Source organism: Myxine glutinosa, chromosome 6, assembly GCF_964187855.1.
Source record: "Myxine glutinosa chromosome 6, kmMyxGlut1.1, whole genome shotgun sequence".
Classification (NCBI taxonomy): domain Eukaryota; kingdom Metazoa; phylum Chordata; class Myxini; order Myxiniformes; family Myxinidae; genus Myxine; species Myxine glutinosa.
The window spans coordinates 117396178-117414386 of NC_136266.1; the positions used below are offsets into that span (position 1 = coordinate 117396178).

The following is an 18209-nucleotide window of genomic DNA, read 5'->3' on the forward strand; positions in this document are numbered from 1 at the left end:
CCGAGGAGGAACCACCAAGTTTCATCCAAATTCATCCATAATCGGCTTGTTGTTGGCACCTACCCAACTCATTCACCAGGCTTCATCCAAATCCGTCCACAATGGTCTTGCTGTTGGTACCGACCCAACTCAACAGCCAAGCTTCATCCGAATTAATCCATAATCCGCTTGTTGTTGGCATCAACCCAACTCATCCACCAAGCTTCATCTGAATTCATCCATAATCAGCTTGTTGTTGGCACCTACCCAACCCATCCACCAAGTTTCATCCAAATCTGTCCACAATTGGCTTGTTGTTGGCACCGACGCAGCTCATCCACCAAATTTCATCCGAATCTGTCCACAACGTTTTGAAATATCATCCGATATATAATTTTTGCCCCATCTTCTCAATGGTGAAGAATCACTTTTAAATGCCAGTATCCAGATCCCAATTCAAATCTTCACCAAAACCGAACCAATTAGTCCTTGTCACACACACAACATGTCCACTAAGTTTCGTCCAAATCCGTCCACAGCCTTTCGAGATATCCTGCTCACAGACAGACAAACTACTAGACAGGCAAAGAAGGGTGAAAACATAACCTCCGTCCACATCTGGTGGCCGAAGTAATAAAAACCCTTCTGAAATTATTTTATGTTTACATATTTTGTTTGCATTGCAATTCACCATTCAGTTTGGGAAATTTTGGCATTGAAAGGCAACATTTTCCTATCCGTGTCAAGTTTGCCGAAGGTATTTAAGTGTCAATTAATTGTGGAATGCAACCACCAGGCATTTCAAGCAGTTTATCACCTTAATGAAGGTCATTAGAGGACCAGCTGGAATTTAGAGGCAACAATATAAAAGAGACTTGTGCTTTTCCTGAAGCTAGCTTGATTTCCATAAGTTTGGAATCCAAATCCTTCACACTGATGCTCCCGGTCATACTTAAGCATATGCTGAGCCCATCCTCCGAGAAGGGTGCCGCCACTCTGTTCTCATTGCTAGACCACCGCTGCAACCACATAATATAAAAATTGTGGCACTGAAGCAACGCATACCACAGAAAGATGACAATAAGAAAAAAGAAAAAAATCCCTTTGGGATAATGGTCTCCCCTATAATGGTCAGGAGACTCATTACATCCGAATGGGGAAAGCATGCAATACAAGCATGCAATACAAACCCAACAAGAAAGAGCAATCAGAGATTGCAGACCCTCGCCAGGATGTTTTAAGTAGTTTTAAAGGATTTTGCATGAAATTGTGGTCTGATCTCAAAAATCTGATCTCAAAAATAGTGGGTGTTTGAATTTAGTTAGATGATATGAAAATCCTATTCAAATTTCAAGTCAATCGGATGAAAATTGAGGATTTTAGAAATTTGAAAAAAGTGGTTGACCTTTGGCCTATGTTGACCTTATGGCCTACGTTGATCAAAAAATAGTTGGTGGTTGAATTCAGTTAGCTGACATGAAAATCCGATTCAAATTTCAAGTGAATCGGTTAATAATTGTGGATTTTTGAAATTTGGCATATGTTGACCTTTTAGCCTATGTTGATCAAAAGAATAGTTGGTGGTTGAATTCAGTTACAACAACAAACAACATGCATTTTAAGGCCATTTTCCCTGCTAGAGCGGGAGTTAGCCTTGTGGTCCCCATGACAATCTTCTCCATTTTGCCCTATTTTCTGCATCTCCCCTTGTTAACCCCCTTGCCCGCATTTCTTCTTTCACCATCTTCAGCCAAGTCTTTCTCGGTCTACCCCGTCCTCTACTTCCTTCTACATTCATTTCCATCAATCTTCTCAACCAGTCACTTTCATCCTTCCTCAACACATGACCAAACCATCTCAACCTGTTTCTCTTCACAGCATCAATCACAGGCTCTATTCCCATCATCTTTCACAATTCATAATTTGTCTTCCTCTCTCTCAACGATACTCCACACATCCACCGAACCATTCGCATTTCCACCCTTTCCAGCCTTCGTTGCTGCTCTACGTTCATTACCCACGTCTCGCTCCCATAAATCATAACACTTCTTACACATGCAGCATACACCTTTCCCTTCAGCTTCAATGACATTCCCCTCCTCATCAGCACGCCACTCAGTTCCCGAAACGTCTTCCCTTGCACATCTCACTCCAGCAACCGTTGCCGAGTCTGATCCACCTTCTCCATTCAGCATGTCTCCGAGGTAGCAAAATGTTTTCACACCTTCCAGCTTCATGCCGTCTCCAAGATCCAACTCAACATTTCCTCCATCTGCAGCTCCCTCTGTGCACACCTTACATTTGAATGTAGCGCCCACACTGGTTAATGACCCTCTCAGACCACTACATTTTTGATGAACCCACTCATCGCACATTGTACATTGAATGGAGTTCACCCTTCCTGCACACAGCACATGACCACTTCCCATTTCTTTCCACCTCACCACATGCTTTACCACTTGCCATCACCTTCGTCTTTCCGATATTCACCTTCAGACCTTTTGTCTCCATACATTCCTTCCACTTGTTCTTCTTTTCCTTCAGTCCATCCATACTTTCCGCAATCAAACCCAGATCATCTGCATACAACAACTCCCACGGTAAACCCTCCTTTACGTTCTGAGCCAGCACCTCCAACACAGCTACAAATAGTAGTGGACCTAGTACCGACCCCTGATGCACTCCCACCTTCACCTCAAACTCACCACTGTTCCCGTCCTTCATCCTTACAGGTGTGCACGCTCTTTTGTAAATTGCCATCACGACTCTGATCAACCATTCCTCCACTCCTAACTTCCTCAATGCCCATGTCAATACTTCGCGTGGAACCCTATCAAATGCTTTCTCCAGATCAACAAACCCATGAAACAACTTCTTCCTCTTCTCCATGTACTTCTCCTGCAACTGCCTCACAATAAAAAGCGCGTCTGTCGTGCCGCTTCCTGGCATAAATCCAAACTGCATTTCGTCGATCTTCACTTTCTTCCTTATCCTCCTCTCCAATACCCTTCCCACATACCTCACCAACGGCTCCCAACAGACTATCTTTCATTGACATCCAACCACTTTCAAGCTCAACCACATCATCCTCTACCCTACTCAGCCTCTCTTTTAATGCCTCCCTCACTGTCACCTATTTCAACCTCCACACCTTCATTCTTGGTTGGTACTTCACCCGCCGAGTCCTCCTCGCACCTTCCCTTATATCGCAGACAACCAAGTGGTGCTGTGAAACAGCCTCCTCCCCCAGGATCACCTCTGTGTCCCGGAGGTGCACCCTATCTCGCCTACGCACCATCAGGTAGTCAACGGTTGTCGTCGACACACCTGACGTGTATGTAACAAGCTTATTATCCTCTTTCTGGAACTGAGTATTACAAATCAACAAATCAGCTCCATCAGCAACCTACAAAATCCTTTCACCTTCTCCATTTCTCACACCATATCCGTAACCCCCATGAACTCCCTCAAAACCGTCCATACTGCTTCCCACATGTCCATTTAGGTCTCCTCCTACCACAACAACTTCCTCATCTTTCACGTTTTCCATCAGCTTCTCCATCGCACAGCAGAACTTGTCCTTCTCTTCATCGCTCCGACCAACCTGCGGAGCATATCCCGAGATGACGTTCACCAAGAGCTTTCCAATCATCATTTTCACCATCATCAACCTATCACTCACTCTAGTCACACTCACCACACTGTCTACAAACTCCTCAGAAAACAGGACACCAACACCATTCACGCCCTCCAGGCACCCTTGCCACACAAACTTCAGTTGAAGTTGAATTCAATTGAATTCAGTTAGCTGATATGAAAATCCGATTCAAATTTCTAGTCAATCGGATGAAAATTGAGATTTTTAGAAATTCGAAAAAATTGGTTGCCCTTTGGCCTATGTTGACCTTATGACCGATGTTGACCTAAAAAAAGATGGTGGTTGAATTCATTTTGCTGATATGACAATCCTTTTCAAATTTCAAGTCAATCGCATTAAAATTGAGGATTTTAGAAATTTCAAAAAGTCCTTGACCTTTGGCCTATGTTGACCTTATGACCGAAGTTGATCTCAAAAATAGTTGGTGGTTGAATTCAGTTCGCTGATATGAAAACCCTATTCAAATTTCAAGTCAATCAGATGAAAATTGAGGATTTTATAAATTCGAAAAATTTAGTTGAGCTTATGACCAATGTTGATCTCAAAAATAGTCGGTGGTTGAATTCAGTTGGCTGATATGAAAATCCCATTCAAATTTCAAGTGAATTGGTTGAAAACTGAGGATTTTAAAAATTTGAAATAGTTGTTGACCTTTGGCCTATGTTGCCTTTTTGGCTGAAGCTGATCTCAATAATAGTTGGTGGTTGAATTCACTTTGCCGATATGGAAATCATATTCAAATTTCAAATCAATCGGATGAAAATTGAGGATTTTAGAAATCTGGCCTATGTTGACCTTTTGGCCTATGTTGACCTTTTGGCCTATGTTGACCTCAAAAATAGTCGGTGGTTGGTTTCACTAAGCTGATATGAAAATCCTTTTCAAATTTCAAGTAAATCAGATTAAAATTGAGGATTTTAGAAATTTTGAAATTGTTGTTGACCTTTGCCTATGTTGACCTTTTGGCCTAAGCTGATCTCAAAAATAGTTGGTGGTTGAATTCAGTTTGCTGATATGTAAATCATATTCAAATTTCAAGTCAATCGGATGACTATTATGTTGACCTTTTGACCTCAAAGATATATAGGATTTTGTTGGACCACAAACGCTACCTACCTTTTGGTGAAGTTTCATGAAGATCGCTTAAAAACGATCTGACCTGTAGGCAAGTATAACTGAGCGGACATACAAACACACAAACAAAAACACACACAAGCCGGAGTGATCAACATACTTGCAATTTTTTATATTTTTTTGGACCAAGTAACAAACAAACAAGAAGACGTCATGTGTAGCACGATACTTGCAAAATCGCCCCCCCCGCCCCCCCCAAAAGGTTTCCATTGATACAGCAAATTGGCCATTTCATGAAGATTAAAATTTACGATCTTGATCAAAGCTCGGGTCAACAGGAAGAAAAGTGACGATTTTTCAGATGAAAAATGATATTATAAGTTTGACCTTGAGTTGACCTTTGACCTTTTGACCTCATAAATAGTTGGCTTCCCAATTCAGTGAGGCAATACACAAATGCTGTTCTATTTTCAAGTCAATCGGATGAAAATTGATGCGTTTTCAGATGAAAATTGATGATTTTGGAACTTTGACCATGTTGACATTTGACCTTTTGACCTCAAAATAGTTCATTCCCAATTTATTGACACAATATACAAATGTCATTCAATTTTTAAGTCAATCGGATTTAAAATGGCGATTTTAGAAATTTGACCTCCAGATGACCTTTGACCTTTGAACTCAAAATCAATAGGCTTCTCAATTGTGACGACCTAGACAACTTGGTGAAGTTTCGTGACGATCGGTTTAGAATTGTGACCTGTAGGCCAGTGACAAACAGACAAACAAACAGACAGACAGACAGAACCACAAACGCAACCGACCAATATACTTGAAAAATCTTCGATTTTGCAAGTAACAAACAAACGGACTCAAATACAATTTCCTCTCTCTGGCGAGGGTAATAATTGGTCGAATGCATTCATCCTTTTATTTTTTTCATTTTTTTTCTGAGCTCTTACACGAGCCTCGACTCGGGATACTTTTTTTTTTATCCTTCTGATCCCTGCCACCACGGGAATGCCTTGCTTCATGGTCTTTTTATGCAAGGTTTGTCAATATGCTTCTGGTACATCTCCCAACATGGTGCTTTCATGCATGCATGGTCCACTCTGCAGTAACTGCTCATTTTCTTTTTATATCACCTTTGCCTAAGTAATGCAATTCAACGTTAGGCCAGGGATGCATAAAACAGTAAGCTACATCATAATTATGGACATCTCCAAACCAATATCCAAAATTTGCAATGCAATATAGAGTAGAGTTGGTTAAAACTTCAAATCTTACAATGTTCGGCAATTCAAGTTGTTGAACTCCAAATGGAATTGGAATTGCAAGCCTTACAGTAAATGTGATACGACAACCTTCCCCTCCGAACAATTCACTCAGTCTCATGTTTTGTCCATGTCTCATGGTTTGGAAACAGCAAAGATCGAGAACGGCACTCAGTAGAGAGCATACCTCTGCCAGGTGAACAGTTTACAGTTTGTATCTCAGAGTAGCCCAGAAAATCACAATACAGATTCACATTTAATCAAAATCAATCACAGGAATCACCATAGGTCAAGTCTTTCATAACCTGATCTACCCCTCGTTTTTGGCCATATCACTCAATGGTGAAGAATCACTTAAACAATTATACTAGCTGGATCTGGATCCGGATCTTCACCAAAATCTAATCATTTCGTCAGTGTCACATACACTACATCTGTTCCAAATTTCGTCCGAATCCTTCGACAACTTTTTGAGATATTTTGTTCACAAACGGACAGACAGACAAACGGACAGACAAATGGACAGACAGGGGTGAAAACATAACCTCCATCCACCTTTGGTGGCGGAGGTAATTAAAAAATTCTCGCATCTGGATACATATCCGAATCTTCACCAAAATCGAATCAATTTGTCTATGTCACACACCCAACCTGTCCAACAAATTTCATCCGAATCCATCAATAACCTTCCGAGATATCCTGCTCACAGGCAGACAAAAAAAACCGGCAAACCGACAGGGGTGAAAACTAACATCCGCTCACCTTCGGTGGCAGAGGAAAATGTTGATTGAGAAACAGAGAAAAATGTCTGCCACTTGGGGACAATGACATGTCCTTGATTCAGACAGTGAACACGTCTTTAAAATGTTGAATAAATGAATCTAAGCAAAAACACAAAGGCACATTGAGCAAGCAGAGTGGAAAATGTCAGCACAATAATGACTCGTGGCCTTGCAACTTCAGAATTGTGCCTTTATTAAGTGAAAGACTTTTCTTTTTTGCAAAAGTTAGTTTTTCAAGAAGGAATGGTTGGTCCTGGTTTATAGAAAGCAGGGAAGGTCACTGTGGCTGATGAAACATCATGTCGAGCATTCTGTAGAATTGTCTGCGCATATTGTTTAGCAAAGAATGTTCCACAACACATAACAACAAATGTCTCTATTACATGGCGCTGCTTACTTTTATAGCAAGTCACGGCTCATGGATGAGTCAAACAAGAGAGGGTGAGGAAGAGTCGAGCGACACAGAAGTACAGCGGGGAACAAAGGCAGATTTGACAAATGGTCCCAGACAAATGCAGAAACCCATTTACCTGAAAAAAAATGTTGTAATATGGCAGGTGGTTAGTGGGAATAAGTGAAAACGTTACCACCATTTTCCTGAAAGGTAATGGGAGACAGTGAGAGATGGCGGAGAGCTGCTGCAAGCTTGAAGCAATGGGTGGAGGAACATAATTGGACAGACACAGGAAGGAGATTACATGGGTAGGAAAAGACAGGGACAAAGGATTACAGATGAGTGAGAGGCCTGGACCTTAAAGGTTAACAACGTGTGGGTTATTGAATTATCACAGGGGTTGTTGACCTCATGATTAGGCAAAAGCAAATAATATAATACAATGATGAAAAATAAGTGTCATTGAGGTTCCAAATAAAAATAACATAAATGTCATCGTACATATAAAAAATGCCTGCATTGAAAGTAGAAAGGAGTTTTCATGATGTTTCAACCGAAAGTTCAACAACACCGGTAGTTTAGAGGGAATGTATCAATAATTATTTGAACTTCTACTATCGGACGCTAGACAACTGTAGACCTGAGAAAGGATTCCTTCATGGTTGCCCTGCCAGAGATCTTGATTACCCTGAATTCAAGGCAATAAATCATTAAATTAACTAGCAACGGTACCCGCCCTATGGGCGGAGCTTCAATTGGGAGGCCCAAATGAAAAGGCAAAATATCAGAAATTGAAGGCTTTTTTTTATTATCTGAAACGATTTAATAAACATCCGTTAAATCATATCACACGCAAATCATCAAAATCTAAACAGTATTTGTAGAATTTCAATAAAAGCCACATCACTGTTCATATCGGTAAATATTATTCCTCAGTGTTTGGAAAAACTGGAAAATTGGGGAAAAAATTGGGAAAACAATATAGCCTATTTTACTCCAGGGGGTCCCAGGATTACCACCCAAAATTTCGTTGCGATCGGTTCAGCCGTTTTTGCGGTACCTGGGAACAGACAGACAGACATTTGGTGAATTATAGTAAGATGCAGGAGCTTAGAGGCCATCTACATATTCAATATGCAAATGAGGAAAAGGAAGAAGGGGAAGTGAATTCAGAAAAAAAAAATGAAATAAAAGAATGGAGGATGAATGGGGAGGGAAGGGAGAGTAAGGAGGATCAGGAGGATTGGGGTGGAGAGGGAGAGGGTATGTTTGAAAGAGGGGAGGAGGGAAAAGCCATGTGTGGAGCATACAGAAAGAGGGGGGGAGGAGCTGTTATTTTTGGTTCTGCAGAAAATTCACAGGGAAACTTGGAATGAGCACCAAAGTCGGTGGTAGTTGTGGTGTCATGGACCACAAAGAGTCTGAGTGGTTGGTGTTACGAACCCGGCTGAGTCATTCGAAAGATTTAAAAAATGGTACGTGCTGTCTCCTCGCCAGACGCTCGGCATTTAAAAAGAAAAGAGCATAGACAAACAACCATAGGTTGCCAATTATTGCCGATGATGATTATTATGATTATTGCTTATGATTATTACTAGGCTTGATGGGCCTAATGGCCTCCTCCTGTGTTCAAGTTCCTTTTCTGGGAACTCATAATAGTGCTTCCAAGCAATGCAGGCCCCATACTATAAAGGAATAAAGGAGAGATTTTTTTTTTTGTATACATAGTCGAGGCTCATGGTAGAGCTTGTACACTAAATGGTTCAGGAGGTAGCAGGAAAACAGGATGCAAAACAAGGGTGTATGTGGTAGACAAGTTGGACGAAGAGGATGCATAGGGTGGACAAGATGGATAAAGAAGGAAACTCCAATGAGAGAAAACTGGGAAATTGGAAGGAGGAGGGATTTGGATGGGGTTAAAGAGGGTAGAAACGATTATGGTCTTGGATTGCAGACAATCTGAGATGGTGGTGAACAGCCGGCTTCAAGACCTGGAGGGAAGGATGAGATTGAGCAGGATGTGTAAGTTGATTCCACTAGTGGGAGAAAGGAAAAACAAATGATGTGGGGGTGGGGAGGAGACAAAGCATGGGAAGAGCAGAGGGGGCATGACCAGAAATGAGGGGGTAGAAGACATGGAGAACACCGACCTGTCTGCAATGGCGAAGTGTTAAGCCCATAGACTCAGCTTCATTGCGGTAGATTCCAATACTATTAAAGGCCTTGGTTTCCATGGTGTCAAGCTGAGCAAGATGTGAGATAGGGGAGCCAGCCCAGAGAGGAGAGCAGTACTCCATTAAATAGCGGATGAAGGCCTTGCAGGTGGATGGGAGTTCAAGTGCGCCAAGGAATCACTTTGTATGATGGAAAATGCCCTTTAGAGGCCAACTTTGAAATGTGATTTGCCCAAGAAAGATCATGGCTGATAGTGAGATCCAGGAGTTTGAATGACTGAACCTCCTCAAGAGGATGTTGCCCCCCCCCAACCCCCCAAAACAGGAATTTGCTTTTTTCCTCTGAAACTACACACACTATTTCGATGAAACCTGACCACAACCTTCATCACCCACGATGTACCGAAGTTTGTTCACGGCACTAAGAAAATCGAAGTCTAAGGGGGTCTATGGGGGTCAAAGTGGATTGTGGTTTGACCCCACAAAATAGATATTTCCTTTCTTCTCTGAAACTACACACACGATTTCGATGAAACTTCACCACAACTTGCACCACACCCATGATGTACCAAAGTTTGCTCACGGAATTAAATAAAATCGGGCCCTAAGGGTATCAACGGGGGGGGGGGGGGGAGGGAGGGGATTCCCCCCCAAAATATGTATTTGCTTTTTCTCAGAATCTACATATGAAATTCTGATGAAACTTGACCACAAAGTTCCGTTCATCAGCGGTGGTGTACCAAGGTTTGTTGCCGGCACGGACGTAGGGACTGACGGACGGACAACGCACCATCACATAAGCTCCCCTGAACTTTGTCCCAGGTGAGCTAACGACACGAAAACAAATTAGACAAACACAGCACAAGAAGGTATGATTTAACACGGAAGATTGAAGGAAAACACAAACAGCAACACAGGAATTAAGATAACAGAAAACAGAAACAAAACACAACAAATCCGGTTCGGAAAATTTAGTTTTCATGAGGTGGAAGCAGCAGCTGCAGATTCGACCAACATGTGGAAAAATCCCAGATTCAGAATTCTTTAAATTATGACCATAAATCACGAAAAAATAATACAATTCCAGGGTTCAGGAAGATGGCATCAGATCAGCACAATTTGAATGCGCATGCATGTGCACCACAGAAGTTATAAGGATCATGAAAACATCAAACAAGTTGTTTTGGGAAATCTATTTTTAAAAATACCGAGAAACATAAAAAGTTCTTACATTGCGTAAGTTCCTGTAGCTGGGAGAACTCGGCAGGACTCAGCGTAAACCACTTGTGAGTCATCGTTGTGCAGTTGATGGCAGCTCCGTCTTTGTTGTCACAGGAAAAGCATGTACGTCGATCAAGGAACAGCAGGAAGGTTTGGTGAATCCTTAGAAAATGAGTATCTCGGGGTCATTCCGGCTCCGACTTGATTTCCATTGCTTGACAACGGAGAACTTCTCTATATGTTCGAGTGCGTCAGGAGGTCTCTCTTGTGTCTTCAGCGGTTCAGTCGGAGTCACTTTCTCTATTGTCCTGGGGAATCAGACCACATGACAGTTAATGATAAAAATGTCGATAAAAATGTTATGGTCAATGTAAAAAAAAAATATATATATATATATTTATCAACTTATGGAAGTACTCATGCACCTTACATGTAATGACGAAAACATTATGAAAAGAAAACTTCCAAGAATGTATAATTTAAAAAAAACGTTTGGATTATTCAACCAATCAGATGCAGGCAAAGTTTCATTTAACCAAAACTTATGATAGATATCATGAGACATTTAAACGTTTATAAACAAACCCAGATTAGCGAGCCTACTTACAGTACATTCAGAAAGTATTCAGACCCCTTCACTTTTTTCACATTTTGTTATGTTGCAGCCTTATGCTGAAATCGTTTAAATTCATTTTTTCCCTCATCAATCTCCACTCAATACCCCAGAATGTCAAAGAGAAAACAGGATTTTATAAAGTTTTGCAAGTTTATTTAAAAAAAACAACTGAAATATCACATTGACATAAGTATTCATACCCTTTGATATGACACTTGAAATTTAGCTCAGGTGCCTCCCATTTCTCTTGATCATCTTTGAGATGTTTCTACACCTTGATTGGAGTCCACCTGTGGTAAATTCACATGATTGGACATGATTTGAAAAGGTCACACACCTGTCTATATAAGGTCTCACAGCTGACAATGCATAACAGAGCAAAAACCAAGCCATGAGGTCGAAGGAACTGCCTGCAGAGCTCAGAGACAGGATTGTGTCGAAGCACAGATCTGAGGAAGCCTACAAAAAAATTCTGCTGCATTGAAGGTTCCCAAGAGCACAGTGGCCTCCATAATGCTTAAATGGAAGAAGTTTGGAGCAACCAGGACTCTTCCTCGAGCTGGCCGCCCGGCCAAACTGAGCAATCGGGGGAGAAGGGCCTTGGTAAGAGAGGTGAACAAGAACTCGATGGTCACTCTGGCTGAGCTCCAGAGATCCTGTGTGGAGATGGGAGAAACTTCCAGAAGGATAACCATCACTGCAACACTCCACCGATCTGGGCTTAATGGCAGAATGGCCAGACGGAAGCCTCTCCTCAGTGAAAGACACGTGAAAGCCCGCTTGGAGTTTGCAAAAAGCACCTAAAGGACTCTCAGACTGTGAGAAACAAGATTCTGTGGTCTGATGAAAGCAAGATTGAACTGTTTGGCTTCCTTCTGGCAACTCTGCCATTAAGCCCAGATCGGTGGAGTGTTGCAGTGATGGTTGTCCTTCTGGAAGTTTCTCCCATCTCCACACAGGATCTCTGGAGCTCAGCCAGAGTGACCATCGGGTTCTTGGTCACCTCTCTTACCAAGGCCCTTCTCCCCCGATTGCTCAGTTTGGCCGGGGGCCAGCTCTAGGAAGAGTCCTGGTTGTTCCAAACTTCTTCCATTGAAGAATTATGGAGGCCACTGTGCTCTTGGGAACCTTCAATGCAGCAGAGATTTTTTTTGTAGGCTTCCCCAGATCTGTGACTCGACACATTCCTGTCTATGAGCTCTGCAGGCAGTTCCTTCGACCTCATGGCTTGGTTTTTGCTGATATGCATTGTCAGCTGTGAGACCTTATATAGACAGGTGTGTGCCTTTACAAATCATGTCCAATCAATTGAATTTACCACAGGTGGACTCCAATCAAGGTGTAGAAACATCTCAAACATGATCAAGAGAAATAGGAGGCACCTGAGCTAAATTTCAAGTGTCATAGGAAAGGGTCTGAATACTTATGTCAATGTGATATTTCAGTTTTTTTTTTAAAATAAATTTGCAAAACTTTCTAAAATCCTGTTTTCTCTTTGTCATTATGGGGTATTGAGTGTAGATTGATGAGGGAAAAAATGAATTTAAACGATTTCAGCATAAGGTTGCAACATAACAAAATGTGAAAAAAGTGAAGGGGTCTGAATACTTTCTGAATGCACTGTACATAGATGGCTGTCTGCCATAAGATGAAGTGTTTCTTGCAGACAATAGAATGACGGTGAAATTCTACCTGAAAGAACGTTCCTCATCAAAATGAGAGTTTTACAATTTTCCACTTCTCGGTAGTGTGTAAAAGTTGCTTCCTGGTGGCTTGATAGTGAGAGTTATGGAAGCAATTTCGGTAGAAGTGGCTGCCGAATCCTTCATTACGAGGAAAGGCCTAGCCAGTTTAGCCTATTGGGATGATTCTTTTGTTTGGCATTCCTGGGTTGTCTGCAAGTGAATCAGTGTCTTATGCAGAAGCAGATAACCCAGATTAAATTCCCATATGCTGTTTGTTTGTCCTTTGTCTGTAAAAGTGCTTTTTATTTATTTATGATTATTTTATAACAGAGTCGATCATAAACATTTCTCCAAAAAACAGTTTCCAATCATCCAGCAGAGCTGTCATAATAAGTGTTTTTTGAAAGATGAAAGCACACTGACGTTTCCTGTTATACTAATTATGTATGTGATTTATGTACAAGCTCCTCCGTTAGCCTCAGGTGGATGTTAAGTTGGCATATTAAGACAATTGATTGCCTGCTCATAATTGAAGCTGGGGAGCATGTTCATATTGTAAGATCACACTATAGAATCAGGACATACCAATATCCAAACAGCAAAATAATAAAAAGAAAAGACAACAACCACATTGCCATTCAGAGCTGAGATGTACGTATACGAGTGCTTAGTGCTGCTCTTTGGAGTTAAAAGACATAAATCGAAGACAAAATTGGTTGAATGTGCCCAGTGCAATGTGGACAGAGTTAATTTGATTTCCTTTGCTTTGCTTGGGTTAAAACCTCGTGGGTAGATTAATCGTGTGTCATGTTATTATGTTCGTGCAAAAAAAGAGCCTTTCAAAGAGCCTGTAAAAAGGATGAATCATCTTGCGGAGCAGCAAGCAATTTCAAGCCATATTGTGGTCCTCTTCAGATTTTACTTCATAGTTACAAAATTACTTTTTGTAAAAAAAATTTGAACTTCATTAGCAAATACCTTCAAACAGACAATTAATGATTTGTATACAAGATCGAGGCTCGTGTAAGAGCTAACATTAATCACAAAAAAACAAACAAACGGCCACATAAAACATATGATAAAGGGAGCGGAGACAGGATCGGGAGAGAGAGGGAAGCACACAAGTACAACAGTAGAGAACAGGGACATCTGGAGATCTGTGGGAGAGAGAGAGGGCTTGGGGGAGGGGCATGGAACTGGGGGGGGGGGGGGTGGGTGGGGTGGGAGAGGTATAAAACATAGGGACACTGCTAGCACTTACAGGAAAGTTGTCCGTATTTCAAGAAAGTGGATCTGGGGTGAATTAACGGGGGTAGAAAAGGTCAAGGTTTTGAATGGTGGTAGATAGTTTGGATAAGAGATGGTGGTGAACAGCTGTTTTAAAGACCTGAAGGGAGGAGTGGGATTGAAGAGAGTGAGAGAGTTTGTTCCAGAGGCGGGAGAAAAGAGGAATGAAAGAGTGAAGGTGAGCAGAGAGTCTTGATTTTGGCAGTTTCACCAGAAGAGGGTTGCTGGCAGACCTTGTGCGACCTGTAGGAATATTTGGGGGACAGAGCACAGACAGAGCTGGGGGAGCTAGGCCAGAGAGGAGTCGGTAGAAGACAGAAAAACCACCAACCTGCATGAAGATCAGAAAAAGCACAGGGCCCAGAACACTACCTTGGGGAACTCCAGCTTGAACAGGAAGGGGAGATGAGAGAAATCCATTCAGGGCCACACGTTGACTATGACTAGAGAAGAAGTCTGCAAGCCATCCATGGAGATTTCCATGGATACCATAGGAGGAGAGTTTGGTGAGCAGAGCGGGGTGCCAGACCGTATCGAAGGCACGTGATATGCCAAGGGAGACCGCTCTGAATTCCTGTTTGGCATTGAGGATCTCCATCCATTGTTGAGAAGAAAATAGGTTGACGTTCTCTTTATTGAGCACCAATTCAATCACTAAGGCCTTTATACCCAGCTCAGTGATGCCTGGTTGTTTAATATACACACCCTGGCTACAATCTCTCGAAAAGCCAATAATTTGTTTACCTAATTATTAAATTATTGTTTTATTTCTTATTGTTTATTAATTGATAATTATGATTTATATTTATTATATTTATATTTTATTATTTATATATTCTTTATATATTTTATATTTATATATTATTATTTATATGTTATTTAATATGAATACGCATTGCGTAGAGTGAGAGCTTCGTCGACAATGGTCAGTCGATCGAGTACGCAGCCCTCGCAAACATCTGTAGGCCTCGGCCTAGCTAGGCTAGGTTGTTTGATCTTGGGCTTAGAATTAAAATTCAAATTAATTTTATTGAATAGATAGATTGGGATAGAATGCAGGACTTACCCACTGTAGGCTATATAGTCTGGACTTTTAGTCGACTGGACCAGGTACGTAGGTCCGACTGGCAGGTACGTACTGAAATTGGTGTACCTGGCTTAAATGAAGTCGGTGTAGCTGGCAGAAAACTGAAGTCGGTGGAGATGGCGGGAAACTGAAATCGGTGTACCTGGCTTAAATGAAGTCGGTGTAGCTGCTGGAAAAAAGAAGTCGGTGTAGCTGGCGTAAATGATGAGCGGTTTCGAATTCAAAATCCGTTCTGTACAGTACTGTATTGTAATTTATTGATTTTAATCACCAGGTGAAAATAATTTATCGGTCACGCCAGACCAAAGCAAGATCATGTGAGCAAGATGGCGGATCATGGAAGGGACAAGATGGCGGATCATGGAAGGGGCATTTGAAATGACAACATGAAATTTTGTTCCCAAGGGAATGGGGAATGACAGTGAAATTTTGAATGGATTTACATATACATGCAATTGCCATGGAGGTTCGCTGACGAAGCGGAAAACTGAAGTCGGGGTAGCTGGCGGAAAACTGAAGTCGGTGCAGCTGGCGTAAATGATGAGCGGTTTCGAATTCAAAATCCGTTCTGTGCAGAACTGTATTGTAATTTATTGATTTTAATCACCATGTGAAAATAATTTATCGGTCGCACCAGACCAAAGCAAGATCACGTGAGCAAGATGGCGGATCATGGAAGGGACAAGATTGCGGATGATGGAAGGGACAAGATGGCGGATCATGGAAGGGACATTTGAAATGACAACATGAAATTTTGTTCCCAAGGGAATGGGGAATGACAGTGAAATTTTGAATGGATTTACATATACATGCAATTGCCATAGAGGTTCGCTTATGAAGCTCTCCATTATTATTATTATAATGTTATATTTAATTACTGTTTTATTATTGTTATATTATTATATTATATTATATTATTGAATGAATGAATGCATGATCGTTTTAAGGCCATTTTCCCCGCTAGAGCGGGGGTTAGCCTTGCGGGCCCCAAGACAATCATGGTTCCCTGTTTGAGGCAATGTTTTTATGGCCGGATGCCCTTCCTGACGCCAACCCTTGGTCACGCTCTTACGATGCGCAGGGATACGGTGTACCTATTCGAAATTGGGGTACACACCGTGATCATTCATCCCAGCAAGCTGGTACTCAATTTGCCGACCTCGGAAGGATGACAGGCTGAGTCAACCCCTTGGTGTTAATTCAGCGATCGACCGGGATTCGAACCCAGGATCCTAGGATCCCAAGCCGGCACCCTAACCGCTAAGCCAACACCAGGCACCAGGCTATTATTATATTATTATCATATATTATTATTGTTATATTATTATTATTATATTATATTATTATAATTATCTTCTATATATATAAAAGAAAGTTTTTGTTTGTTTGTTTGTTTGGCTGCACGCGCTAATCTCCTGAACGGTGAAAGATAGGAGGAAACCTCGAAAACAAAAAATGTCGGGATGGGCCCCGAGAAGGTTAGAGGCTAGGTGGTGAGGGTGGTCGAGGCCGCCTCGGCCGGGCTGGGCCCATTTCGCAATTAAAAGCTGAGCTGAATTATAGCAGTCAATCTTATACGGCCGCGAGTAAAAGCTGAATTATAGTAGTAAATTCATTCGAAAAGAACTAAAATTGTCGGGACGGGCCCCGGGAAGGTTATAGGCGAGGTGGCGAGGCCGGTCGAGGCCGCCTCGGCCGGGCTGGGCCCATTTCGCAATTAAAAGCTGAGCTGAATTGTAGTAGTCAATCTTCTACGGCCGCGAGTAAAAGCTGAATTGTAGTAGTCAATCTTCTACAGCCGCGAGTAAAAGCTGAATTGTAGTCATAAATTCATTCAAAAAGAACCCGGGCAACGCCGCGTGCTTTCGGCTGGTATTATTATAAATTATATTATTATTATATTATTATTATTTATATATTATATATATTTTTTATATATTTCTTTTTATATTTTACTATTATTGTTATTATTATTATATTATTATTATTATATTTTATATTATATTATTATTATTATTATATCGTTACGTTTGTGGGGGTAGGCAATGGAATATCTTAGTCCAGGTAGAATGTATAGGGTAGTGTGCTCCAAATGTCGCAAAGAAGAAGAAGAAACCTTCCTGCAACTAAGTCAGGCCCGGATGTCGAGTAAGTGTATATTTGTCTCCATGCGAGGGGTGTCTCCATGTGAGCTATGCTAATTAGTTAGGGTATAAAGGTAACATTCCCTGTGTGTAGTCGCCTCTGTATTGTTCCATTCGTTCCTTATGACACATACCACAGCCATGCAATCAGCACCTAAAATAAACCACACGATCGCTGACCAGATCCAGACATTACTACGACACCACCCAGCTCAAATCTTCTCGATGGGCAGCAAGAAATGCCGTGAGGCCACGCCCCAAAGAGCGATTGGTTGGAGCAATGCGATGGCACGGCACGGTTGGAGCTCATGCGACGTCATCATAGAACGTTCTAGTGCCAGGGACAAAAAGGCAGAGCATCGTCATTTTCGCTCTCTCGGTTCTTGGTGTTCGTGAAAAGCGGACATAATTGCATTATCTCTCTTGGTCTGGGCTCTTGGTCGAAAGCTGTCTGCATTAACTCTCTTGGTTCTGACATTCATTACGAACAGTATATTTAACATTCCTTCTCTCTGATCCCAGGTTCGTGACAGGCGGTTACAGCTCTCCCTATCTCATTTTCGCTCTCCATGTTCCGGGCTGCGGGAATGGCGGACACATCCTCCTCTTGTCTCTCTCTTGGTGCTGGCTTCGTGACGGCTGCGCTTGGTGCCGTGTGCGCCTGAGAGGAATATCTGGGCTCGGTGCAGCCAAGCGGGAAGGACGAGGGAGAGCCTGGCCTGTTCGCCTAATGTCAGCAGCTGGTGGTGAATGACTTCACGCCAATTTGTGTGTTCCCGCGCAGGGATGCGGGACCTGTGACGACCCCGGACGGTCAAGGACGCCAGAGCTGAG

General features: G+C 41.9%; 1 protein-coding gene across 3 annotated transcripts in view; it reads right to left on the reverse strand.

Annotated features, from left to right (window-relative positions):
- LOC137430230 (diacylglycerol kinase beta-like) overlaps positions 1–18209 on the reverse strand; it is a 414122-nt gene that overhangs the window by 264698 nt on the left and 131215 nt on the right. For 2 of the 3 annotated variants that reach the window (XM_068120933.2, XM_068120932.2), the window contains exon 2: positions 10567–10864. In XM_068120933.2, coding sequence (XP_067977034.2) covers positions 10567–10630 — 64 coding nt within the window. In that variant the 5' untranslated portion in view covers positions 10631–10864. Of the gene's footprint in view, positions 1–10566; positions 10865–18209 lie in introns of those variants that run through there. The other variant, XM_078780433.1, reaches the window with a different exon arrangement.